Source organism: Hyperolius riggenbachi, chromosome 5 (assembly GCF_040937935.1).
Source record: "Hyperolius riggenbachi isolate aHypRig1 chromosome 5, aHypRig1.pri, whole genome shotgun sequence".
NCBI classification, from domain to species: Eukaryota; Metazoa; Chordata; class Amphibia; order Anura; family Hyperoliidae; genus Hyperolius; species Hyperolius riggenbachi.
Window position 1 is genome coordinate 389102294 of NC_090650.1, and position 27859 is coordinate 389130152.

The window sequence follows — 27859 nt, forward strand, 5'->3', positions numbered from 1 at the left end:
TTGCAAGCAACACTGGTGTAGGTGTCCACCTGGCAACACAGTTCTTTAATAGTGTGCACTATGAACTGGAGTTGGTGGTAGAGCTGTGCATGGGTTGTACCAAATTTTATTGAGGATGATTGGCTTATGCCAATCATTGTTTTGGAGAAGGGGCCTTGCAGCGTTTCGAAAATGTTGCTAGTTTTTTGTTCCTCTGATGTGTTGATATCGTTTCCTTTAGCAAGATATTGAAATTTGTGGCTTTGATAAGAACAGCTTGAATATCAATATTTGCTCCTATTTTAATTCCTACCACCAAACTATCTGGATTTTTGTATAAACAATTGAAATGACACTGTTTTATTTAAAGAGGACCTGAAGTTATCCGCAGGAGTGAAGTAAAACACAGAAAACCCCACCTTGTTTGCACTTAGAGATAACAGGCTAATTCTTCCGTATCTGCTAGTAATACATCTCTGTAATTTGAGCTGACACCTCTGTCTGATCTGTGCTGTGGTGACAGGCTATATGTAAACTCTGGAGGAAGGGGATCTGAGATGAAAAACTAGCTATAACAAGTAACTTGTCTATATATCTTATCTAAAGCTTAGATAGTTTACACAGAAAATCTAGCTGCATACAGCTTCAACAGTATATGATTATTTATTCCTGTGATACAATGAGTGGCCATGGTTTGTTTGTCACATTACACACAGGCAAGCTGATAGCATCTCCAGCCCTGAGCCTGTGAAAACTTCATTCCGCTCTCCTCCTCCCTCCTCCCCTCTGCCTCTGAAATCTCTGGCTAGTAAACGCCTCCTCCTGCCTAGGCTGAGCTCTCATAAGCCCTTGCTACATCTGTCTCAAAGTGCCAAGGCACTGGAGAAACTGAGGGTGAGGCTTGTTTCATTTATAGGGAATTAGAGTATTAAAAAAAAAAAAAAAAAAGTATTGAGGAATGCCCTATAAACTATATGAAAGGAACACAATTACGCAATGAGTAAAAGTTTATCTCAGATCCACTTTAACACTGTATGTGCTTCCATGAAACCAGGAAGTAACTATTACTGCTTACATTTTTCCACAGAGATGCTGCTATTTAAAGAATTGTTTTTATGTAAGGGATATTATGAAGTTGCTTATATTTTAGAGCAGAGGGGAAGTCCTGGGTTTAGGTCTGCTTTACGTAAAATACCATTGATTTTTCCTGAAGTTTTATTTTAATTTGTTTTTAAGGCATGCAGTATTTTGTAGCCTTAGATACCATAAAAAGAATTCTGATGAATAATGCAAAGCTGATCTGCTGGCATGATTTGGGTGTAGGCAGTTAGAGCTTAAGCCCCGATTTAGAGAATCATGAAATAGTAACACTTGCTCCTAAGCGTTTTGTGCTGCTTGGCAAGATGGTTGTGCAAGTCGAAGTTTAATCGTTTTTATCCAGCGCTGCTGGTTTAAATTGAGTTTGATCTTAATTTTGGCACCCAGCAGCATTTTTTGGGAAAATGTAATTTTGTTCATTGTCTCTATTTCAAGAGATCTTTTTTTTTATTGTGTTTGAATAATTTTGCCTTTGGGAGTGCTTGTAGTTATGGAAGAGGAGCTCTTATGCCAAGCAATGCTTTTATGCCTGATATAACTGGTCTCATGTATCAGGGATCACAATTCTCAGTAAAATAGACTTCACTTGGGGTTTCGCTGACATGTAAACAGTGTACCAGATGTATCCAGTCCAGCTGGCACAAGAAAGAGGGCTTATCTATGCTTACTTTGGAGTTCTTGTCTTGCCGAAGTGCAGCAGTGTTAGAGATCTTTGAAGACCTTCATGCTTCTTTGGACTTTCAAATCCGTGCTTGCTTGGACACAATTCTGTTACACTGTGGCTGCTGTGCACAGAAATGACAGAACTGCCTACGTGGCTGGTATCAGAGCAGAAGATGAAAAGGGAGAGGACACATCCTGTGGTGGTCACCACACCGCTCAAACAAAGTAATTAAGTAAAATAGAAATAGTATCACCATTATGGAGAAGAGGTGATACTTGTCCACCCTCTAGGAAGTACTCCTCAGGTCTTGGCTGCTTCTCCTCCTTATTTTTAGCTTCTCCTTAACTGATCAAGTGGTAAAGTGTCTCCATCCAGTAAAAAACCATAAGTTTTGATGCTTTTGGTCACTGGTCTGGTAAGTTGTTGACAGACCTGTAAATAAAAGCTTTTCTCTGTTCCTTACCACTGAGCCAAGTACCAGAAGAAGCAGATCAGTTTGTCATCTTGGAAAAAAGATATTCACTGCAGTGACAGGCAGCAACACCAGATAACCAGACACCTGGAGAAGAAAGAAAAGGAAGTGTAGGGACTGAAAGGACCCTTTCTGAATAGGTGAGTATTAATGTTAATCTCCTCATATTCGTTTTGGGGGCAGGTATCAAGCCCTAGACGTGGTCATTCAGTACAGTGCAGGAGAATGACAGATAAGCCAAAACTGGGGGCTTTAAGGTACCAAGAAAGCTGGATTTTTTTTACTTGGCTGATTTTCATGAACAATGAGTCAATTGGTGAGATTTTTTTTTGTGTGAAAACACCATTTATTGTTTAAAAAAAATGGTGCAGCACATATAACTGTGAAAGTCGATTGTGTATTGACATCTTTTAAAATGCATATTCCCTTGCAACCATGGTGATTGTACACTGTCTTGTGCTCATGACTTCCCATAATTCACTTCTTCCCACATATGTAAATATCCATAACATTTCAAGCATAGGCCTACATCTATAGAACATTAATGTAGATCTAAATGATTGCCAAAGTGGAATTATATCTACTTTACAACTCTGAGACCGCTCACTTCCTTTTAACACTTTTTGTCAGAAACTCAATGCAGTGGCGGCCATCATAGCCTCTAGAACTATAGCAAATAAAATATTGCTTGGATATGGGTGCTTCATGCAACCACATTCACATCACACAATAACTGATTCACATATTTCTCTGTAACTCTTAACAATTGCGGAAACCGGGGATTCAACCCCTCAGAGGACAGTTCGGGCCTTAGTTCTGTATGATTCTGTTGCTCTGGAGTGTGCGGTGGGATGACTGTGGGATGCACAGGGTAGTGAGAGGAGTAAGGAGGAGAACCGTGGGCTCAACCAAGATGATCCAACAATTCAGATGTCTTGGCAACACATTGTGGCCGCCGTGCACGGGACTGTGGAGTTGGTCCAAAAATCATCCCACTAAACTCCACCGACTCCAAGTACCCAAAATTGCTCTGACTTAAACTCCGACTTGCAGCCCCAACAGGGCTATGGAGTGGGTACAAAAATCAAGGGACGCCAACTCCTCACTTTGACACCACTGACTCCAGGTACACAAAAATTGTTCCAACTCTACAACTTCGTCTCCACAGTATTGTAGATCCTCAACAGAGGCAGCCCTGGCTGTCTGGCTGCTGCCTCGACTGAGGACCCTGTAGTATGTATATCAGTATTTAGTTACATCTAGTGCAGGTTTGTTGGGTCACATATGGTATTTTCACTGGAGATATTTGGACATTTCTGGAGTTATCTTAGTTTATCAAGTCCAGTATGTGTTGCTGACCTGTACGGCATTGTGTTTTATCCTCGGTGGTAGTGGAGCAATACTTCAGTTTTCATAGCTCCGTTATGTATTTCTTGCACAGCTCTTGCTATGATTCTGGAAACCTGAACCATCTGCATTGTGCCTGTGTCCCTCAGGCCACTCGATCCACATATTTTTCCAAGTTATCTGATTTCATGAGGTCACTGGATAAGCTGATAATTTGAAGTTCCGTGCAATTCCATGTATGACACCATAAAGTTCAGTTACTGTCTGGGGAAACGCAGGAATATCTAGTTCAAACAAACCAAAGGTTTAAACCTTTGCAGGGTAATGTATATGGGGTGAATTTAGCCACCTCTGACAGAATCATTTCACTTGTTATCTGTCTACAATGCCCCTCTGACCAAGAGATTAAAATGCATCTGTCAGTCTTCCATGTGAAAGGAACCTATGGCGTAATTAATCTTGTAGAGAGGAGAAAAGGACACAGAGATACTGGACGCCCAATATCGTGTGATACCGTCAATGTAAAGGAGACAATATATTCAGAATTCAAATATACTCACAAAGGTGGGTTGCAGGAAGTGCAACCACTCATACGAGCATGTGGGGAATTACCGTCCCCACACGGCCTTTGTGAGAAGATAAGGTGGTCACTGCTCCAAAAATAGTTTTTTTCCTTAGCAGGTTGTGAGGTACAGAACGAAGTAATCTCCTCTTTAGGAGGTTACTGTATACACTAGGAGAATGTAGGAGGCGCCCAAAGTATAACAAATTAGTAAAAAAAAAAGGTAAGAGGATCTTACCTTAAAGCTGTCACAATCAGTGAATGCAAAATTTTTCAGTAAAAATATAACATTTTATTATACACATCGTGGCTACGCATCGCTTCATCAGGTCAAATTCAATTCAAGTGCTTGTAGAAAAATCCACAGACAGTCAGCCCTGAGCACCTATCAATCAGGCACTCAGGGCTGATTGTCCATGGATTTTTCTACAGGCACTTTTATTTGACCTGATGAAGCGGTATATAGCCTCGAAACACGCTGTCAGATGTGCATAATAAAACGTTATACTTTTACTTTTGCATTCACTGATTGTGACAGCTTTAAGATAAGATCATCTTACCTTTTTTACTAATTTGTTATACCTTGGGCCCCTCTGACATTTTCCTATGGCATAATTGATCAGTGTGGGACGTTATATTAAAGTTTAGACAGGCCTACTAAGTCTGCAGTAAGCCCACATCAGCAGTGACACCCTTCATCCCTCCTCCCACAGGGATGTGATATAGTATTGTACATACATTTATACAGTACAGGAGGAACCGGCTTGTTTCAGCGCTCAGCTGCATTTAGGTGCCGCCATAGACAGTAATGTTAATTACGGCTATAACGCCACAGCCTAAGGTACATATGTTCCATAATTTGGGTACCGGCAATAGCCAGACCCAGGGGAGTAACTACAGGGGAGCAGCCCCTGCCACCACAGGGGGGGGGGCAGAGCTGTGAGGTGGCCCCAACTACTAACCATCCCTCCCTCCAATTAAGGGGTCCATCTGTCAGATCAGGTGGCTGGATAGTGTTAAGGGCTCTGCCTCTGACACAGGAGACCAGGGTTCAAATCTCAGTTCAGTAAGCCAGCATCTATTCAGTAGGGGATCTTAGGCAAGATTCCTGAACACTGTAACCGTATACAGAGCGCGGCATAGTGGCTGCAGCTCTGGCGCTTTGAGTCCACCAGGAGAAAAGCGCCATATAAATGTTTTTTTTAATTAAAATAAAAAATGTGTTTTTGTGGCTACACAATCTGTGTGAAGATAAGATTATGATGACCACACTTGGTTTATGACCATTGCAAGATGGGCCCCCAGGCTGTAGGGTCACCAAGAGAAGACAAAGGAAAGGATGTAAGCATTGGGGGGGATGTAAACATTGGGGGGGGGGGGGTCCATCAAAGTTTTGCTCGGGGGGCCCATTAATTGTAGTTATGCCCCTGGCCAGACCACAAATTGCATAGCTAAAGGGGGAAATTAGGTAATCAGTAGGTAAATAAATGTATTGTTCTCCCCAAGATCACCTAGCTCAGGGAGAGCCGTCTCTCGGCTTCTCCCTTCATCCAGATTACATGTGGCTGGAACATTTGTACTCGTACAGGACGGGGACATTGAGTTGTGTAGTTATCCTCACCCACTCTGCAGACTTTGCATCTGTGAGTGCCCTCTGAACCACTGTAATACACTGCATTGGGCAACATGGTGGCGTGGTAGATGGCAGTGTTTCCTCCGGGCACTCCATTTTCCTCCCATATCCCAAAAACATACAGACAAGTTAATTGGCTTCCTCCACAATTTGTCTAGACCAGGCATGGGCAAACTCGGCCCTCCAGCTGTTACGGTACTACAAGTCCCACGATGCATTTGCCTTTATGACTTCATTACTGTTGCTGTCAGATTCCTGCAATGCATTGTGGGACTTGTAGTTCCTTAACAGCTGGAGGGCCAAGTTTGCCCATGCCTGGCCTAGACACTGATGAACATTTGACTATGATATGGATGAGATTGTGAGCCACTCTGAGGGACAGTTAGTTCCATGACTGTGGACTCTTTAAAGTTCTATGGAAGATGTCACTATATAAATACAAATAAACTAAGGAAAAATGTGTAACAGTGAGCAAATGCCCTGAAATTGCTTGAAAATACCCTTATACATAGTTATTACATTCTCCATCTACTGCACAATGCTGTAGCAAAGCTATGGGAACCTCGGTTACCATGTAGTGTTTCACCATTCTTCTCTTTGGGCTCCATCAGTATGTTTTGAAGGGGGCCCTTCCTAAGCACATTAATTAAATGTCTCCAGGTATAAATGCTATTTTGATAGTAAAACTGTTGCAATTTACTCATTACTTCATTTTGTGTTTCTATTTTGCTATAGATGTGGTGTCTGGAGCATCATTTGCATTGGATATAAATGATTTTGTTCTGAAAACAAGCTTACAAGAAAAAAGTCGAAATCTCATTGGTCCAGTTTCTGGTGCTGTAAATCTGGAGGCCAATTGGTGTAAACATAGCGGAAACCCAGCCCCCCCACATGCTTCTCCAAAAATTCTCCTTGATGTGAGATGTGGGGTACTTCAGGTAGGCATAGTGAGATGGAAAATAAGATTTTACATTTTGTCTTTTTATGTCAGGTTATACTGTAAATTGCTTATCATTGCATAATATAACTTTGCTTTCTGTTCATGATGTGTGGGACAACTCTGCCAAAGGGACTACCACCTTTATTTAATTCAAATTTTCTCCTCCGTGGTGATTTTTTTATACCTTATCACTAAAATGGCTTTTAAGCCACCAGCAAGTAAGCAAGAAATTACTCAGAATAATTTAGGCAGTAATTTTTTTTTTTAAATACCTGTTTATTAAAGTGAACCAGAGACGAAGCACCCTCATGAATTTTACCATATATATCAGTGGGAACATTAGAGAAAACACCTACCCTGCTCTCCGTTTCATCCTCACTGCTAAAAGTGTCTGTTAACAGCTGTGATAAGAATCCCCGACTGAGCATTGTCTAGCTTTGCCGGGAATGATTATAGCTGAGCCATTATAGCAGAGCCACAAGGGGGCAGGCTTGGGCTTGAAAAGACACCAGGGAAGACAGACTCAGCTATAATCATTCCGTAGCAAAGCCAGACTGAATGCTCAGTCGGGGATTCTTATCAGAGGTGATAACCGTCAGATTAAACAGAGAACAATGAAACAAAGAGCAGATTAGGTGTTTACTGTCAAGTTCCCACTGATTTATAAGGTAAAATACATGAGGGTGCTTCCTCTGGTTCTCTTTAAGTTTAAAACAGGATAGAGGTATAAAAGTAGTCAAGTAATTGCAGTAATATCCATATCAGTATCAAAAAATATAGGGGGGGGGGGGAAGGAAGTAGAAGACGGGGTGAGGTAGGTTGGGGTTCAAGTTCAGGTTGCGCGCTGGGTGAAGAAAAAAGGAGGAAGGGGGCACGGTGAGCTGAGCCACACCATAGCATAACTATATTTTATAATGAGATTTGCTAGTCTAATCTGACATAAATTAGGATTTAAGATATTAGGGTAGTTTGGGCTAAACTAGCAGTCTGATTACATATATTCTTGAATTGTTTCTTGTATTGCATCTCTTTTTTCTAGCTAGCGTGCCCAAGTAATAGCAAATTTTCCCATCCTATCTTGTGTAGAATGTATCATTTCACTCTTGCAATTGAAGACAGTTGTTTAAACTGCTTAAGTACCAGCAGTCTCTGCCTCCTTAAAGAGGAACTCCATTGAAAATAATGTAATAAAAAAGTGCTTCATTTTTACAATAATTATGTATAAATGATTTAGTCAGTGTTTGCCCATTGTAAAATATTTTAAATCCCTGATTTATATTCTGACATTTATTACATGGTGACATTTTTACTGCTGGCAGGTGATGTAGCTGCTGCTTGCTGTTTTGGCAGTTGGAAACAGCTGTAAACAGCTATTTCCCACAATGTAACAGGGTTCACAGACAGGAAACTGCCAGAAGTACCTCGGCACTCAGAGCTTCTTGTGGGAGGGGTTTCACCACAATATCAGTCATACAGTGCCCCCTGATGGTCTGTTTGTGAAAAGGAATACATTTCTCATGTAAAAGAGGGTTTCAGCTACTGATTGGGATATAGTATAATTCTTTATGTATGAATGGATATTATATCCGCGCAAAAGAATTCATATAGTTGTGAAAAAAAGTTCCATAAGCTTGCCAAGTCAAAAGTCCTCAGATAAACTCCAGAAAAAAACTTTAGCGCTACAGGTACTTTCACAACTTCATTCCTCCACCAACACCCTTTAAAGTGCAGGCTTACCAGCTCACAATAAGACCCAAGTTATAAGGTCTAAAGCGTTGTGCATATGCCACAACGATCACTGTTTCCAGATCCAGTCTTCTCTACCGATATGTCCAGCCTTCTTCCTCAGCATACAGACATTTCCAGCATGTATATATTAAAGTGAACCTCCAGACTAAAAATCGACTCAGCAGCACTGAAAAGGCTTGGTGTTTCTTTAACAGTTTCACAGCATCAGAACTTTGTTTCTCTTATACAAGCCTCACTTTTAGCTGCACAGAAGAAAACTGCCCGGGCAGTTTTCCCCTTATGCTGTGCAAAGATTGATGGGATTTCTGATGTTGTTGTTCTCGTTCTGCTGTTTTGGTGCAATTTTTTTTTTACATTTTGAATTTGACATTTGAAGCCTAGCGTGTGCAGCTGGGAGGGGTAATCAGGACACAGGACAGTTGGAACTGTGTCTCCTGCTCCTTGTCACCTCCTTTCAACCAAAAAGATGGCTGCCTCCATGACAAAGATGGCAGCCCCCATGAATCACAAACATTTGCCTGTTCTTTTAAAACAGGGTGGGTAAAAGATTATATTACCTATCTATTCTAATTAACATAACTAATGTAACTTAATAACAGTATGTTTGTTTAGGCTGAAGTTCCCCTTTAAATAAAAAGCATCTAAGTGTACTCCGTCTCAAAATTCATCAATTTATTCAGTAAAAAAGGCACGTAAAAAATACTCACTCCTGGGCCCTTTTGAAAGGGACCCACAGTAGTACAGCGCGTATATTAAGTTAGTGGGGTGCCGCTCTCCCATCCACCATACGTCCGCCCAACCGGGTTTCGCATAAGCGTCATCAGGGGCTCGCAGACAACAGTGGAATGAATACCGGCACTTAAATAGACTTAAATAGACTGGCGGCTGGATCTATTTAAGTGCCGGTATTCATTCCACTGTTGTCTGCGAGCCCCTGATGACGCTTATGCGAAACCCGGTTGGACGGGCTTGTGGTGGATGGGAGAGCGGCACCCCACTAACTTAATATACGAGCTGTACTAATGTGGGTCCCTTTCAAAAGGGCCCAGGAGTGAGTATGTTTTATGTGCCTTTTTTACTGAATAAATTGATGAATTTTGAGACGGAGTACACTTAGATGCTTTTTATTTAATATATACATGCTGGAAATGTCTGTATGCTGAGGAAGGAGGCTGGACATATCGGTAGAGAAGACTGGATCTGGAAACAGTGATCATGGTGGCATATGCACAACGCTTTAGACCTTATAACTTGGGTCTTATTGTGAACTGGTAAGCCTGCACTTTAAAGGGTGTTGGTGGAGGAATGAAGTTGTGAAAGTACCTGTAGCGCTAAAGTTTTTTTCTAAAGTTCAATTCTTGGTCGAAGTTTCTCTTTAAGTACCAGAGACCCCGCTGGTACCAGAAACCACCGGATACTGACAAATCGCCGCACATACCTACTGTAACCGCCATCCACGCCACACTACGAGAACCTCAGGCCACCCACTCTGCCATCTATTATAACGGCAGAGCTCTGTGAGCTGGTCAGGAGACGCTTTCATTGGCTCCTGACCGTGTGATCAAAGTGAGCCAATGGAAGTTGCTTACATTGATGACCGGGTCAGGAGCCAATAAAATCAGCTCCTGACTGGCTCACAGTGCTCTGCCGTTATAGAGATGGCAGGGCGAGTGAGCTGAGGCGGGCAGAGAGCAACAAGATCATCATAAGCGGCGAGAGCGTCTGGTGGCGGTGAAGTAAAACCTACGCCCTGGCAGGTATTAGGGGATCAAAACAGGGAGTAGATTTCAATCACCGCCGTCTGTAAGCGGTTAAACTGATAATTAAATATTATCTCCAAGGAAAAAACTTTGCAGAAAACATGAATTGAATAGGGCCCCACACCTCCTAAACACTTTTTAGATTCAGCTTTAGAATCCTGTTCCCAAAAAAAAAAAAAACATAATTTCAAATTGAAGAGGCTTTTATGTGGAGAAATCACCCCAGGGATTTGTCTAAGGGGGCGCCCACAAACCCATAATGAAAGCATTTAGAGTCTTACATTAGGTCAGGTGCTCACAGGTCAGAACTGCCATATTCAGCACTAAGGTGTTTGGCACTGGATCTGTGTCTGAACACCAGAGATGCATTTATTTGAACTAGGCACTGCAGAAAGCATGTTGAGGCTTCCTGGATGCAGAAGTTCCAGTGCTAAACCTCCTCCTGCCAAAGTGGCAGGTGCTGGCATTACAAAGAAGTCAGTGAGGTTTGGTGGTTGGAAGACCGGGGGAGGGGGAAGGGGAAGGATTGCTAGGAGTCAAGGCCACAAACAGTAAAAAGGGTTTTTTTCATTGTAAGGTGTCTTGGGGGAAGGGGGAGTTTGCTAGTAGATACAGAGTAACCAAGCAGCTCGGGTGACCCAAACCACTAGGAAAGTATAGGGGACTAAAAGAGACAGAACAGCCTTCTTACTTAAAAGCAATGCTTGGTGTGATTTGGTGTAAAATTTAAAGCTATAGACTTGTTATACACCATCGGTTCTGAATGTAAGCCTGGCTCCAGGGGCATAATTTACATATTCAGCAGTGTGCATTGTGGGTACCCACAGATGTTCACTTAAAGCTGAATTATTGCAAGTACCTTCTGTTTTAAGAAGGCAAATCACACCTAGTAGATACAGGTTAAATTGTTTTCATTTTGGAGCTATGTTTTGGAGGTGTTTGAATGTGGTGAAGGAAGAGCTTTTGACTTTTGTGTATTGGTTGTTGTGTTAGATCATTGAGGAGACCTATTTTCATTTCGGGATGTCAATTATATTTTAGACAACTGCTACGACATGAAAAGAGAATGATATTTTATGTTAGGGTGAGGATTATGGTTGGGGTGGGGGAAAAAAAGTTTGTTCTTCCAACGGTTATTCTCCAGTATGCTAACAACTCCAATGCATAATCTTTTCTTAGAAGAGACAAAAAAAAAAACACAGGGAGACGGGACCTGGTGTAATATCATCACTGTCACCAGGATATGTGTGTGAGTAAAGATGATATACTCATAAGGTTGGGTTGCTCGACAGGCAACCACTCTTCTAACCTATGGGGAAGTGCCATCCCCACTTGGCCTTGCTTCTAGTGACAGGGTTGGTTGCAACTCCAGAAAAAAGGCTGTACCCTTGGAGGTATCCCAAAGGTACACTCCCCTGGAAGGGGGTAATGAACAACTGGATGGAGGTTGGAGGCGCCCGAGGTATTAGCAAGTACAACTATATGTTAGTTGTAAAATAAAAATTGAGAAACTTTTAACTACACTCCGAATCTGTAAGTTACTTCCCTAAGGTAGGAGTATTGGCACCTTTTCTACCTTAGTTTATTTATTTTTTTCTAACATATAGTTGTACTTGCTAATAGTGTTGGGCGAACATCTAGATGTTCGGGTTCGGGCCGAACAGGCCGAACATGGCCGCGATGTTCGGGTGTTCGACCCGAACTCCGAACATAATGGAAGTCAATGGGGACCCGAACTTTTGTGGTTTGTAAAGCCTCCTTACATGCTACATACCCCAAATTTACAGGGTATGTGCACCTTGGGAGTGGGTACAAGAGGAAAAAATTTTTTAGCAAAAAGAGCTTATAGTTTTTGAGAAAATCGATTTTAAAGTTTCAAAGGGAAAACTGTCTTTTAAATGCGGGAAATGTCTGTTTTCTTTGCACAGGTAACATGCTTTTTGTCGGCATGCAGTCATAAATGTAATACATATAAGAGGTTCCAGGAAAAGGGACCGGTAATGCTAACCCAGCAGCAGCACACGTGATGGAACAGGAGGAGGGTGGCGCAGGAGGAGAAGGCCACGCTTTGAGACACAACAACCCAGGCCTTGCATGAGGACAAGAAGCGTGCGGATAGCATGCTTTGTACCACCATGCAGTCATAAATGTAATAAAGATAAGTGGTTCAATAAACAGGGACCACGCGGCAACGCTAACCCAGCAGCAGCACACGTGATGGAACAGGAGGAGGCGCAGGAGGAGAAGGCCACGCTTTGTGAGACACAACAACCCAGGCCTTGCATGAGGACAAAAAGCGTGCGGATAGCATGCTTTGTACCGCCATGTAGTCATAAATGTAATAAAGATAAGAGGTTCAATAAACAGGGACCACGCGGCAACGCTAACCCAGCAGCAGCAGCAGCAGCAGCACACGTGATGGAACAGGAGGAGGCGCAGGAGGAGAAGGCCACGCTTTGTGAGACACAACAACCCAGGCCTTGCATGAGGACAAAAAGCGTGCGGATAGCATGCTTTGTACCGCCATGTAGTCATAAATGTAATAAAGATAAGAGGTTCCATAAACAGGGACCGGCAACGGTAACCCAGCAGCAGCAGCAGCAGCACACGTGATGGAACAGGAGGAGGCGCAGGAGGAGAAGGCCACGCTTTGTGAGACACAACAACCCAGGCCTTGCATGAGGACAAAAAGCGTGCGGATAGCATGCTTTGTACCGCCATGTAGTCATAAATGTAATAAAGATAAGAGGTTCCATAAACAGGGACCGGCAACGGTAACCCAGCAGCAGCAGCAGCAGCAGCAGCAGCAGCACACGTGATGGAACAGGAGGAGGCGCAGGAGGAGAAGGCCACGCTTTGTGAGACACAACAACCCAGGCCTTGCATGAGGACAAAAAGCGTGCGGATATAGCAGCAATGCTTTTTGCCGCCATGCAGTCATAAATGTAATACAGATGAGAGGTTCAATAAACAGGGACCGGAAACGCTAAACCATCCCAGATGTTCATCGGTCATGTTACTTGGTTGGGGTCCAGGAGTGTTGCGTAGTCGTTTCCAATCCAGGATTGATTCATTTTAATTTGAGTCAGACGGTCTGCATTTTCTGTGGAGAGGCGGATACGCCGATCTGTGATGATGCCTCCGGCAGCACTGAAACAGCGTTCCGACATAACGCTGGCTGCCGGGCAAGCCAGCACCTCTATTGCGTACATTGCCAGTTCGTGCCAGGTGTCTAGCTTCATGCCCGGTTTCAGGTCCAGCGGTGCCAGCCACAAATCCGTCTGTTCCTTTATTCCCCTCCAAATTTCCTCCCCTGTGTGCTGCTTATCCCCAAGGCAGATCAGCTTCAGCAACGCTTGCTGACGCATGCCAACAGCTGTGCTGCACTGCTTCCACGATCCTACTGCTGCTGGTGCTGGGTTAGCATTTCCGGATGAGGTACAGCTTTGAGATGCGTTGGAGGAGAAGGAGTCAGAGAGGTAGGTGCTGCTGTTGTTATCCAGCTGTTTGCGGCGTGGGCAACACCCGCGCCGTAGCAGGTGAGGAATCGCTGCCAGGCTCCACAAGGTTCACCCAGTGCGCGGTAAGGGAGATGTATCGACCCTGGCCGAACGCACTCGTCCAGGTGTCAGTGGTGAGGTGAACCTTGCAGGCAACGGCATTCTTCAAGCTTCGGGTTATTTAGCTGACCACGTGCTCATGCAACTCAGGCACTGCAGAGCGCGCAAAGTGGTAGCGGCTGGGAACAACGTAACGTGGGATGGCCACTGACATCATGCCCTTGAAGCTGTTTGTCTCCACCACTCGATATGGCAGCATTTCGCAGGCCAGAAGCTTGGCTATGCTGGCTGGCTGTTACTGCCACGGCCCGGGGGTCATTTGCTGGCAATTTCCTCTTGTGCTCAAACATCTCAGAGACAGACAACTCAACCGTAGCGCTGCACACCGAAGGGCTGTTGGTTGTTGTGTTTGATGAACACTGGGAGACCTCAAGAGCACTAGTCCGGAAAGTGACAGTGTCAGCATCGTCTGATGTTTGTGAATGTTGTGAACCACGCAATGGCTGGGCTACTGCTGCTGCTGAGGCGGGTCTGGTGGTGAGTCTGGTGAACCCAAGGGAGGCAGTGTTGCTGGTGGTACCCTGTCCTGCCGCGTTTGCCCACAGAGTGGGATGTTTGGATAGAATGTGGCGGCTCATGCTGGTGGTGGAGAGGTTGTTAATACTTTTCCCCCTGCTCAGGCGGGTCTTGCACACCTTGCAAATCGCCATGGTAACATCCTCAGTGCAGTCTTCAAAGAAAGCCCAGACTTTAACTGGCTGAGGACTCGGACCTCGTGCGTGATGTGCTGGTGCTGCTTAACCCACTGCTGGACGCTTGAGAGGTCATCCAAGTAATTATCTGGTCCTGTTCTTTTGGATCTGTGAGGGTTGTTGTCCTGGACAACATGGGCAGTATTGAGTGGGTTTTCTTGGGTGCTCCCCTGTGGCCTGTACGTGAACCGTCAGGGGAAACACCTCTTCCCTTGCCCCTCCCTCTTTCACCGGATTTCTTCCTCATTTCACTTATCCTTAAAGTACACGCTGACTGGCAGCAGTACAGTGGCAGTACAGAAATGCTATACAGTGGTGGGTGAGCGGTGTACCACTATTGTCAGCAGTGACACAGAGCACAATGCTATACAGTGGCGGGTGAGCGGTGTACTACTGTTCCCAGCAGACACAGAGTGGAAGTAAACACAATGCTATATAGTGTGGCTGAGCCGTGTACACAGAGTGGCATTAAACACAATGCTATATAGTCTGCTATATAGTCACCCCGAACAGGGTGATGTTCTGCAGAACCCGAACAGTGGCAAACACTGTTCGCCCAACACTACTGGGAGGGAACGCAGATTTTAGTACCTAAACACACGATACAACATGTTTTCCGGGGTCGGACTCTGAGGCACATACAGATGGTCCCGATCATCATCCTCATCATACAACTCTTCTCCTGAGTCTGACCCACCCACCACCTCTGCCACCCCAACATCCCCAGACACAGACCCCTCATCGTCCTCAACATTAACTTGGGATGCTGGCCTGAGCCAGACCTCCTCCTCCACATCAGGCCCCATCATCTCCTCAATGGCAGCCCTCATTAATCGCTCTGGCGACGGACTGATGGACACAACGTTCTCCTCCGGGGAGGGCTGCTGCTGACCACTGGCTGCTGGGGTGGATGTTATAGCTTGCGTGGGGCGTTGGCTGTTGCTGTTGTTGGGAGTGCTGCTCACAGCGGAGGTCTCTGGGGAACTCATGTTGAGCTCATATAGTGGTTGACGGTGAGTGGAGTATTACTGATCCCAGCAATATACACACTGACTGGCAGAGTACGCAATGCTATATAGTGTGGCTGAGCGGTGTACACAGAGTGGCAGTAAACACAATGCTATATAGTCTGGCTGAGCGAGCGGTGTACTACTGTTCCCAGCAGAATCAGAGTGGCAGTAAACAATGGTATATAGTCTGGCTGAGCGGTGTACACAGAGTGTCAGTAAACAATGGTATATAGTCTGGCTGAGCGAGCGGTGTACTACTGTTCCCAGCAGAATCAGAGTGGCAGTAAACAATGGTATATAGTCTGGCTGAGCGGTGTACACAGAGTGTCAGTAAACAATGGTATATAGTCTGGCTGAGCGGTGTACACACAATGCTATATAGTCTGCTATATAGTGTCAGTAAACAATGGTATATAGTCTGGCTGAGCGAGCGGTGTACTACTGTTCCCAGCAGAATCAGAGTGGCAGTAAACAATGGTATATAGTCTGGCTGAGCGGTGTACACAGAGTGTCAGTAAACAATGGTATATAGTCTGGCTGAGCGAGCGGTGTACTACTGTTCCCAGCAGAATCAGAGTGGCAGTAAACAATGGTATATAGTCTGGCTGAGCGGTGTACACAGAGTGTCAGTAAACAATGGTATATAGTCTGGCTGAGCGGTGTACACACAATGCTATATAGTCTGCTATATAGTGTCAGTAAACAATGGTATATAGTCTGGCTGAGCGAGCGGTGTACTACTGTTCCCAGCAGAATCAGAGTGGCAGTAAACAATGGTATATAGTCTGGCTGAGCGGTGTACACAGAGTGTCAGTAAACAATGGTATATAGTCTGGCTGAGCGAGCGGTGTACTACTGTTCCCAGCAGAATCAGAGTGGCAGTAAACAATGGTATATAGTCTGGCTGAGCGGTGTACACAGAGTGTCAGTAAACAATGGTATATAGTCTGGCTGAGCGGTGTACACACAATGCTATATAGTCTGCTATATAGTGTCAGTAAACAATGGTATATAGTCTGGCTGAGCGAGCGGTGTACTACTGTTCCCAGCAGAATCAGAGTGGCAGTAAACAATGGTATATAGTCTGGCTGAGCGGTGTACACAGAGTTTCAGTAAACAATGGTATATAGTCTGGCTGAGCGGTGTACACAGAGTGTCAGTAAACAATGGTATATAGTCTGGCTGAGCGGTGTACACAGAGTGGCAGTAAACACAATGCTATATAGTCTGGCTGAGCGAGCGGTGTACTACTGTTCCCAGCAGAATCAGAGTGGCAGTAAACAATGGTATATAGTCTGGCTGAGCGGTGTACACAGAGTGTCAGTAAACAATGGTATATAGTCTGGCTGAGCGGTGTACACAGAGTGTCAGTAAACAATGGTATATAGTCTGGCTGAGCGGTGTACACAGAGTGGCAGTAAACACAATGCTATATACTCTGGCTGAGCGAGCGGTGTACTACTGTTCCCAGCAGACACAGAACAGTGAACAGAATGCTATATAGTGTGGCTGAGCGAGCGGTGTACCACTATTCCCAGCAGACACAGAACAGTGAACAGAATGCTATATAGTGTGGCTGAGCGGGCGGTGTACCACTATTCCCAGCAGACACAGAACAGTGAACAGAATGCTATATAGTGTGGATGAGCGAGCGGTGTACCACTATTCCCAGCAGACACAGAACAGTAAACAGAATGCTATATAGTGTGGCTGAGCGAGCGGTGTACCACTATTCCCAGCAGACACAGAACAGTGAACAGAATGCTATATAGTGTGGCTGAGCGAGCGGTGTACCACTATTCCCAGCAGACACAGAACAGTGCACAGAATGCTATATAGTGTGGCTGAGCGAGCGGTGTACCACTATTCCCAGCAGACACAGAACAGTAAACAGAATGCTATATAGTGTGGCTGAGCGAGCGGTGTACCACTATTCCCAGCAGACACAGAACAGTAAACAGAATGCTATATAGTGTGGCTGAGCGAGCGGTGTACCACTATTCCAAGCAGACACAGAACAGTGAACAGAATGCTATATAGTGTGGCTGAGCGAGCGGTGTACCACTATTCCCAGCAGACACAGAGTGGCAGTAAACAGAATGCTATATAGTGTGGCTGAGCGAGGTACACAGAGTGGCAGTAAACAGAATGCTATATAGTGTGGCTGAGCAAGCGGTGTACTACTATTCCCAGCAGACACAGAGTGGCAGTAAACAGAATGCTATATAGTGTGGCTGAGCGAGGTACACAGAGTGGCAGTAAACAGAATGCTATATAGTGTGGCTGAGCAAGCGGTGTACTACTGTTCCCAGCAGTGACACAATGACAGGGGGGACCCTGGCTAGCGTGGCTGGAGCGCGAACTACCCTGCCTGCCTACCCAAAGCTAAACCCACAGACAAATGGCGGAGATATGACGTGGTTCGGGTATTTATTTACCCGAACCACGTGACCGTTCGGCCAATCAGAGCGCGTTCGGGTCCGAACCACGTGACCCGTTCGGCCAATCACAGCGCTAGCCGAACGTTCGGGGAACGTTCGGCCATGCGCTTTTAGTTCGGCCATATGGCCGAACGGTTTGGCCGAGCACCGTCAGGTGTTCGGCCGAACTCGAACATCACCCGAACAGGGTGATGTTCTGCAGAACCCGAACAGTGGCGAACACTGTTCGCCCAACACTACTTGCTAATACCCCGGGTGCCTCCAACCTCCATCCAGTAATGCATAATCTTATAGTGCCAAGGTATTACAGATTGCCCAGCAAGCTCATGGTGAACCAGAATTCCTCTGTAGTGCCAAGGTATGAAAGCTAATTCTAGATATGTAACCACAGTGGTCCATGCACAGGGATATGAACATTGATGAGGAGGGAAAGAAGCCTGTGATCTGCTGCACCAAGTAATTGCAGTTATTACTAAATATATATATATATATATATATATATATATATATATATATACAGTTTACATTGTCCCCGTGAAATTTGTATTTGTCTCCGCCCGCTTTTTGGTTATGGGGATAAAAAGTATCCTATATGTTATTTCAGGTAATGTACTATGTGTATGCTAAATTTCATTCATCCAAACTTTCACATTTATAATATTAGTGAGATTTAAATTGCTGTTTTCTACATGTTCCATTTAAACCATGTAGGAGAGAAAGGTAGTGTCTAGCCCCAAATGTATTTTTTGTTCCTTTTTTCCTTGCTACTCGTTAGCAGGGTGGGCTAAAGGATTTCTGTGGGCTGCATAGACATCTTGTTTCCTACTGTGAACGGTTGGATTGCACAGTGGTGTCTATACATAGTTTTGATTTAACACAGTTGAATCCAAACTCATTTTAAAGATCTAAAAACATGTGCAAATGCTGTTAAATTAGGGGCCTGTTTAAAGAACTGCCCGTAATTATGAATTATTTACAAAAACCACAATTCAAACAGTAAAACACATGCACAAGACGCTTCATGAAGCTGCTTGTTTAATTTTCACGGGGGGCATCTTAGTTACCTTCTGCAGAACAACAAAGTGTTTCATTTGATTCATGGGATAATTTATCTGTGTTGATATTAAGCAGGGCTGAACACAATAGCTATACTGTGCCGTGAACACGAGTCAGAGGAAGTTATCTCTTTCGTTTTAACATTTCTCATGAACTATGGATCGGGCGCTGCCAAATAAAATATATAATCAGTGTGAATAAGCTCTGTTTAGATAACTTCCAGATTGAGCTGTAGGCTTCTTTTTATACTTTTCCGTGGCTAATAATGCTTTGTTTCTAGGTTTTCTGGGGTCAGGAGAACCTGAATTGTTTAACGCTCTTAAATGGACTTGTCCAAGAATACCTGAGGAGACAGTCGGGACTGGGTACCCAAAGTTCTGAACAAGCCCTTCTTCCGGTATCACCAGCTGTGTCCAGATCGGCAGCCTCTAAGGTGGAACACAGCACTGATGACTTGAGAACGGGCCTTTTTCAGTACATACAAGATGCTGGTAAGATTGTCATTGACTGCTAGATCTTTCAGACGGTTTTCCTTTTCATTCTTACTGAGATGGTCGATGAGATGAATACTAGTAATCCCAGCTGAGATGCAAACTGTATGCAGCTTGGAAACTGGCCAATAAAATACACTTTCTGCCAATTTGGATTGGTCAAATCCTGGGCTGCATACAATTTGTGTTTCATTTGAATGCTAGCAAGAAATCTCTTTGGCCATCGACACTTCGTACTTTGTGCGTGACAATTGACTTGAAAGAGCATTGTTTATTTTAGCCTCTATAGGTCCATGGTAAATATCTCTTCTAACTCTCTGAAGGATAGGAAGGGGGGTGCGTAACTAGAAGGTAGCAGCACCTGTGATTGAAGCTGGGCCCAGAGCTGTGGGAGGCCCCATCTACTAACCTTCCCTTCCAATAAAGGGGACTATACTTCAGATCAGGTGTTTTTGTGGCTACACTTGTTAAGGATGTGAAGATCATAATGGCCACACTTGTTTTATGGCCCTTGTGAGATGGGCCACAACGCCGTGAAGTGCACCAAGGGGGAACAGCGGAAGGTGTGTGTGAACATTTGGGGATGGAGCATCGAGGTTTAGCTGGGGGGCCCCATGGATTGTAGTTATGCCGGGGGGGTTGTTTTAAAGAATGCTTTATTACTTAGCCAAATTTCCTTCTTGTCTGCTGTTGGCTGCAGGAGTGCAGGTCTTTTACTGCAACTCTTTCTGTCCTCCCGTGATCTCTGCTGCTGATTGACATTGCCTGGCCCCAATCCTTTCCCCACGTTAGTGCTTCTCTGTTATCTCATTGGTGCAAAGGGTATGGCAATCATGGCATTACCAGGTGTATTTAAATAACCAGTCACTGCAGGAGAACAGTTGATATGAACGTTATAAAAAGTATTTCGCTTTCAACCCACCATAAAGGGCATACATAATAAAAATAGGATAGGTGAGCAACTGTTCATAAAAATAACATTTCATTATTGAAATAAAAATAAGAGACTAGGCATAGGTAGCCATCATCACATTCAATGTAACAATCGCATAAAATAAAGTTTAGTAGTGATAAAGTGCAAGGATATAAAAACCATCTAGCTGCAACAACTATAATTCTGGCCAGCCAAGCTTAGCTATTTTGCCCATCCTGAAGGTCTGGAGAACAGCACAAGAATAAATATCAGATTCACCTGATATTATGGGGATTATTTTTATCTGTAGAAAAGAGGAACATGACGTTATCTGCATTTCCCTTTGTCATATATTCTGCTTCCTAATCCCTAAATGTTGCAGATTCTTCTGCTGTTGGGAAAGACCAGGGCCGGGGGGATAGGCATCTGCGAGTCTTGAGTAAATTCCATTACTTTTTTGGAACACATAAGTTTCCCCCCAAAAAACCACCACATTTTGACCTTACAGAAGTGTGTGTGTGTGTGTGTGTGTTCGCGTGCGTGCGTGCGTGCGTGCGTGCGCGCGTGCGTGCGTGCATTGTTTTCCTTTTGGTGTGGTGAAGATCCCTGTGTTCCATACTGCCATGGTTTAGCCTTAGCCATACTCATAGCTACTACGCCATCACGCAACTTAAATTCTTAGCCATTTTCTCCCTTTTACTGATTAGATGGAAAGAAGATCCCCAGTGCCTATGAGGTTGTCTTCTATAATGAGACTGAGGACAGTCCTGGGATGATGTTGTGGAAGTACCCTGAGCCACGGGTCTTAACATTGGTCCGGATAACTCCTGTGCCTTTTAACACAACAGAAGATCCTGATATCAGCACTGCTGACCTGGGAGATGTCCTGCAGGTTAGTCTACATGCACTTTCTTATTGCCTATTGGTGGGAATCTGAAAATGTTGTGCTTTTTTAAAGCGGGATTGTCAGCCATAAAATCTAATTCCATTTACCCACTGCTCTGTGTTTATTATGCAGCCTGCAACCTGACCCTGCATTTCAGCTCTCCAATCTAATCAGAAATGTTTCTGCTGTAATAGATCTCATCTCAGTCAGCCTGGCTCTATTTGGTACATTGTGGATGAGAAGGAAGCATATGTGTTTTTTTCCTGGGATAGTATGGCTGTCCCTACTGCTTTAAAGGGAACCTGAATTGAGTTAAAATATTTAAGATAAACATATGCTGTACCTGCAAATTAACATTATATACTTGCCTAGCTATATAGTCCAAACAGATTCTGGCGCTTAATTTTCCTAAACAATAAGCGCCAGAATCTGTTTGGACTATATGTGAGTGATTGCATCTGGACTGAGAACCAGTGCTTTTTTCTAGGCTGCTAATATCTGTTTATATTTATCTTTATTTTTATTTGATTTTCTTGCATACTTACCTAGCTGTCAGTTCCTCTCAGAAGCTCACCATTTTCGTCTAACAAAGACTCCCTCCAGTTCCGACTAGATCTAGTCAGAAGTGGAAGCCTTAAGGTGGCCACACACGATACAATAAAATGATCCGATTTTACAGTAATTCGATAAAAACGATCGTATCTCCCGAAAAAATCGAAAGCTTTTTTTTCATTCGACTGAAAAATCCGATCGGATTTCCCGTTTTCTTCGATTTTTATCGATCCGGACTGCCAGATATTTTTCTTCAATCTTTCTAAAGATTGTATGGTGTGTGTTGGATTGTCAATTTATTAATATACACACCCTAGCAATTTTGTTATAGTTTCCAATCATTTTTATCATAATTGGGGACAAAATTGAACATGTGTGTGGTACATTGGTCATATTTTTTAAATGTTACAATCAGTTAGAAAAATTGATTGCAATTCTTAAATTGAACAGATATTTAAAAAAATTGTATGGTGTGTGGCCACCTTTAGGGTCCTTTTTCTACTATATCAGTTTCTGCCAGTTATGACTGAAAGAAAAACTGATGTTCAAGTTAAAGAGACTCTGAAGCGACTTTTAAAACCGCTTTTTACCTTACATTCTACATGGGCATGTTTGCCCCTGCTAAAACGCCGCTCTCCTGCAGCAAAGCGAGGGGTCTTTACCCCCCAAATCCCCTCTGTGGTGTCCGGGGATCGCTTCCTGCTTGAGGCAAAGCTAACGGCCGCAGCATTGCCTCTCAGCGCGTCTATCCGCGCTGATCGCAGCCTCTCCCTGCCCCTTTCAGTCTTCCTTCACTGAGAGGGGCGGGGGAGAGGCGGAGATCCGCCGCTGATAGACGTGCATGGAGGCAGAGCTACAGCCGAAAGCTCTGCCTCCATGAGCAGCAAAATCTACTACCAAGTTGGTCGTGGATTTTGCAGAGGGGGATTTGGGGGGTAAAGACCCCTCGTTCAGCCGCGGAAGAGCTGCGTTTTTAGCAGGGGCAAACATGCCCATGTAGAATATAAGGTAAAAAGCTGTTTTAAAAGTCGCTTCAGAGTCTCTTTAATGTCAATGTTTCCCTTTGGCGCTTTGAGTCCGCCAGGAGAAAAGCGCGATATAAGTGTTATTTGTCTTGTCTTGTCTTGTCTATGGCTCAAGTGGGAGATATTACAGGTTAACTGGTGTGTTTACTGGCCTTATGTCTTGTTTTTTTTTGGGGGGGGAGAAGGTATTGCTTAGACACTAATGGTGGCAATACAGACAACAGCATTAGAGCAGTGTTTCTCCTCTTACTTTCTTCCGATGTGTTTGTTATGTCTGTCGTCTACCCAGCAGATGTTAGAGTGCTCATAGTTGCAGCTGAAAATATTTGGATCAGGCAAGTTCAATCATATGTCTAAATTATAGAGAGGACGGTGGCAGGCACAAAGGTTGCTAGCTGTGGTTTTATCCCTGTGTCAAGTTACAGTTAAGGATAAGGTTTGTATGCGAAAAAGTCATATGATGTTTGCTTAAGACTCGAGACAACAGTTCATAGGTATCCGTACATATAGACAAATAGCCCGGCACTCTATTCCACAGGATAAAAGAGCTTTATTCCATAGGTTCACGCAAGTACACACAGCTTGCTGACCAGCATGACACAAAAACAGCAATCTTCAGCACGCTTGGTATAACCCCATGCCTTTACAAGGATGAGCTCAGGGGCGGTGTGGAAGCGGCGGCCCACCTAATGTCCGTTTCGCTATTCAAGCTTCTTCAGAGGCAATATGGCTCTTTTATCCTGTGGAACGGAATGCTGGGCTATTTGTCTATATGTAAGGATACCTATCAATCATATGTCTGTTGGCACCTTCCATCTAACTTGAACGTATGTGATCAGGAATGGTAAAGATGAGTTCTGTCTGGCTTTACTAATCCATCTGCACTATTTGGGTGTACAAATAAATATTTTATAATCCGTGGCAGGTCCATTCAGCTTCCAGGAACCCAGAGGTTTTTCTTTCTTTTCAGATGACCACACTCCGTCCTCTGCATTGGTCATGACTGGACTTAGAATACCAAGAAGGGCAGTAGAGTAAAGGGGTAACGAAAAGTGCACATGGCTAAGGCTTGGTTCAGGTCCCTTTCACTCTGGCACATTTTCAGTGCTTGGCACATTGAGCAAAAGTCATGTAAGTCAACGGTGACACAGATATCTTAAACTGTTTGGCATTAGCGCTGCGGTGCACATGCGCACATGCGCAGATGTCAATTTTTTAGTGAAACGCATCCTGTTTGCTAGCTATAAAGACACAGTTTTCCAAACTATAGCATGCCATAGCATACGAAGAATACAACATGTGCCACAAAATTAAAATCGCCAAAACACCAATTAACAATCTGGCTCTGCGACAGAACATATGCAATGCGTATTTCAGCCACAGGAAGTGAGCAATAGAGAATCTCATTTATGGTGTGTTTTGCTGCCAAAAATTACATTAACGCTCATTAATGCAGCTATCTACGAAGCTTGTTTTCTGCGCTGCGATACTCTAGTCGCACTGCAATATAAACGCTGGTTGCGGATGTGAAACAGGCCTCAGACAGGCATCTGAACCAGCTTCCCGGCATCTCATCCAAATGCTTTTCTGCAAGTACACAGAAAAGCATTTGGCGGCTATTAGCGGCAATCAGCGATTTTCACCCCCCTGCATGGGGACACAGAGGCTTGGTGGTACGACCCTGGAAGCAACCTGTTATTGGATACAGCTACGTAAATTGCATGTAATTTTGCTTATTTAAATTCCAAAATGACAATTTTTTTAATGCAGTGAAAAAGAACAAAATAAAGCAGATTATTTTACAGTACAGTCCAGGTAACTGTTTTTCTCGTTTAGCAGAACAGTAATAATGGCCTTGCTTCCAGGGAATAGTTGTGTATTATCCCCAGTTTGATACAGTGCCTAATGACTTGTATGCTGTAATTTATGATGTAGCCCAGCACATCGTGATACTCTGGAACAACAGATCAATATTTGTTTGTTTGCACAGCTGCGCACATTCTTTTCAGTGCAGAAATATGTCCTGTTGGATGTCTGTGCTGTAACGCTGCACAAGGGATCTTGTTAGTGTGCCATTGTTTTTAGTGGTGGAAGTTGGATTTGGATTCACATTTCCTTGTGCTCTGGGGCTCTTATCTGCATGTAACATTCTGGAGAACAGATCAGCAGTGAAGCAGATCTGCTGAGATGTATTTACGGCTCACAGCAGCCAATCATGTAAAGTCCATAGACCTACTAGACAACACGCTTTTTACTTTACATTATTTTATTTTGATGCGATTTGTAAAGCATGCCTCATACATGTCTAAAGGCTGTGTAGACTACTTAAACTTCAGTCCATAGGTTTTGGTGATCACAGAGTATGAAGGGAATTTCTTTAAAGGGGAACTTCAGCCTAAACAAACATACTGTCATTAAGTTACATTAGTTATGTTAATTAGAATAAATAGGTAATATAATCTCTTACCCACCCTGTTTTAAAAGAACAGGCAAATGTTTGTGATTCATGGGGGCTGCCATCTTTGTCATGGGGGCAGCCATCTTTTTGGTTGAAAGGAGGTGACAGGGAGCATAAGACACAGTTCCAACTGTCCTGTGTCCTGATTACCCCTCCCAGCTGCACACGCTAGGCTTCAAATGTCAAATTCAAAATGTAAAAAAATAAAAATTGCACCAAAACAGCAGAACGAGAACATCATCATCAGAAATCCCATCATGCTTTGCACTGCATCAGGGGAAAAATGCCCGGGCAGTTTTCTTCTGTGCAGCTAAAAATTAGGCTTGCATAAGAGAAACAAAGTTCTGATGCTGTGAAACTGCTAAAGACACACTAAGCCCTTTCAGTGCTGTCGAGTCGATCTTTAGTCTGGAGGTTCACTTTAAGCAGGTGGATTTCGAAAAGCTGGTTGAGGTGCAGTTATTATCAGAAGTGGTGGGGTGAATTACCGTATTTTTCGGACTATAAGACGCTCCTGAATAAGAGACAAACCTATGTTTAGAGGACAAAAACCGGGGGGGGGGGGGGGGGATGGATATATATATATATATATATATATATATATATATATATATATATATATATATATATATATATAATATTAAACCTGGTGCATCCATGGTGAAGGTACATCCTGTGGATTATGCTCCCTTTGTACCTCATGCCCCCTTGTACCTCTTGTCTCCCTGTGTCCTCCTTTGTTCCCCTTGTGTCCCCCATGTGTCCGCCTCTGTCCTCCTCTATGCTCCTTTGTGTACCCCTCTGTCCTCCTTGTGTCCTCCTCTATGCTCCTTTGTGTACCCCTCTGTCCTCCTTGTGTCCTCCTCTATGCTCCTTTGTGTACCCCTCTGTCCTCCTTGTGTCCTCCTCTTTTCTCCTTTGTTTACCCCTGTGTCCTCAGTTTGTCCCTGTTTCCTCCTCTGCATAGGCACAGTACAGGGAGTCCCCGACATTGCGGCAGGATGGAGGCTCGTATTGACAGGTGTTCACAAGTCCGGTATTTGGACTATAAGACGCAGTGACTTTTTTCCCCCACTTTTGGGTGACAAAAAAGTGAGTCTTATTGTGCAAAAAATACAGTAGTTGCCAGTTTCCCAAAACAAAATCCAAAATGAAGATGAAAAAAGGTGATGGTCTGGTACACTTAGGCATCAATCAAGACAAGACACAAAACCGTTATATAGTGCTTTTCTCCTGGCAGAGTCAAAGCGCCATAGAACTGCAGCCACTTAGGGGCATGCTCCATGTGCGATCAGGAGCATTAGGGAGCCTTGCCCAAGACCTCTTACTGTTTTACTCACTGCCTTCAGTCAGGATTTGACCCCTGGTCGAAGGCTCAAACCCTACGTCAAAGGCAACAACCTTAACAATAGGATGAACAGCTCCCAATCAGCAGCCAGTAGGTGGACACACATTGCCGCTAGTCACTGTACAGGCCCCAATGTCAGATACTGTTTCCTGAAAAACCCATCCCCTAACTACGGACGTGGTTATTACATTTCTGTAAATGCAACCAAGGGCTGATTTTGGAATAACGTTGGACTTTTTCTGGATGTACACTGACGCTTTCTTTGATTTGCGCACATGCTCAGTGATGTATTTATAAGCCAAGCGTGTTACTGAGCAGGAGTTGCTGTGTAGGTCAAGGATTGTCATCCAGAGTGCGTTTTGTTTCAACCAGTTACCTAATCCTAACCTATATTCTCATTCAGCACAGCAGCACACACATCCTGATGCTCTGGCTTTTACTTCCTGCACCTGCAGATAAAATGTTAAAATTGCCAATAAGAATAGGCCCCTGCCAAAGATAGGACTTTCAAGACTAGTTTCACTCACTGATAACATTGAGCGGCTGCCAACACCGCCCAATTTGTTTCTTCCACTCTCAGTGCAGCATCCCAGTTCAGTTCTAGTGTAATACGTGCCTGTGATTTTGTGTAGGTTGTAGTTCGTTTTCTGGTTGCAAGCCTACACTTTAACGCGTCTTCTTCAAGAATTATGTGTTAGGGAGTCAGAGGCAGGTACATTTGCCTCGAGTAGTGGAGTAAGCATTAGAGTACCTTTCCCTTGAGTCAGCCAAAAATGACGCTCCAAATTTGGGTGCCAATATAGGCTGTGTTTCGTTTTTTCGGCCCAAATTTCTTGGAGCCTTAACCACTCTGCGACTGTCTAATGCCGATGGGTGGTCTCAGAGTGGCTCCCCCAGGACCTCCTAATGCCGATTGGTGTCAAGTCTTGGGGCGGAGATTAGCAGGAAATTTAAGCGCAGATGTGCTCCACTCTGTAAACAGCCTGCCAGCCACGATCAGAGCTGGCAAGGATGCAAGGACAAAATAAACTATTTTTTTTCTTCTCCCAGTCACTTGGCTGTCCCCTGGAGTGACTCACAATCAGATCCCTCTCATAGGCTATGAGACCTATAAGAGGTGATCCTAGTGCTGGATCTAGAAGCGAGGGAAATCAAAAATAAAA

General features: G+C 44.0%; 1 protein-coding gene across 3 annotated transcripts in view; it reads left to right on the forward strand.

The window, feature by feature from the left end:
* The window catches only part of VPS13B (vacuolar protein sorting 13 homolog B), a 1202086-nt gene that overhangs the window by 930975 nt on the left and 243252 nt on the right, over positions 1 to 27859 (forward strand). For all 3 annotated transcript variants that reach the window (XM_068237718.1, XM_068237719.1, XM_068237717.1), the window contains exons 37-39: positions 6491 to 6693; positions 19304 to 19514; positions 21135 to 21319. In XM_068237718.1, coding sequence (XP_068093819.1) covers positions 6491 to 6693; positions 19304 to 19514; positions 21135 to 21319 — 599 coding nt within the window. The remainder of the gene's footprint in view (positions 1 to 6490; positions 6694 to 19303; positions 19515 to 21134; positions 21320 to 27859) is intronic.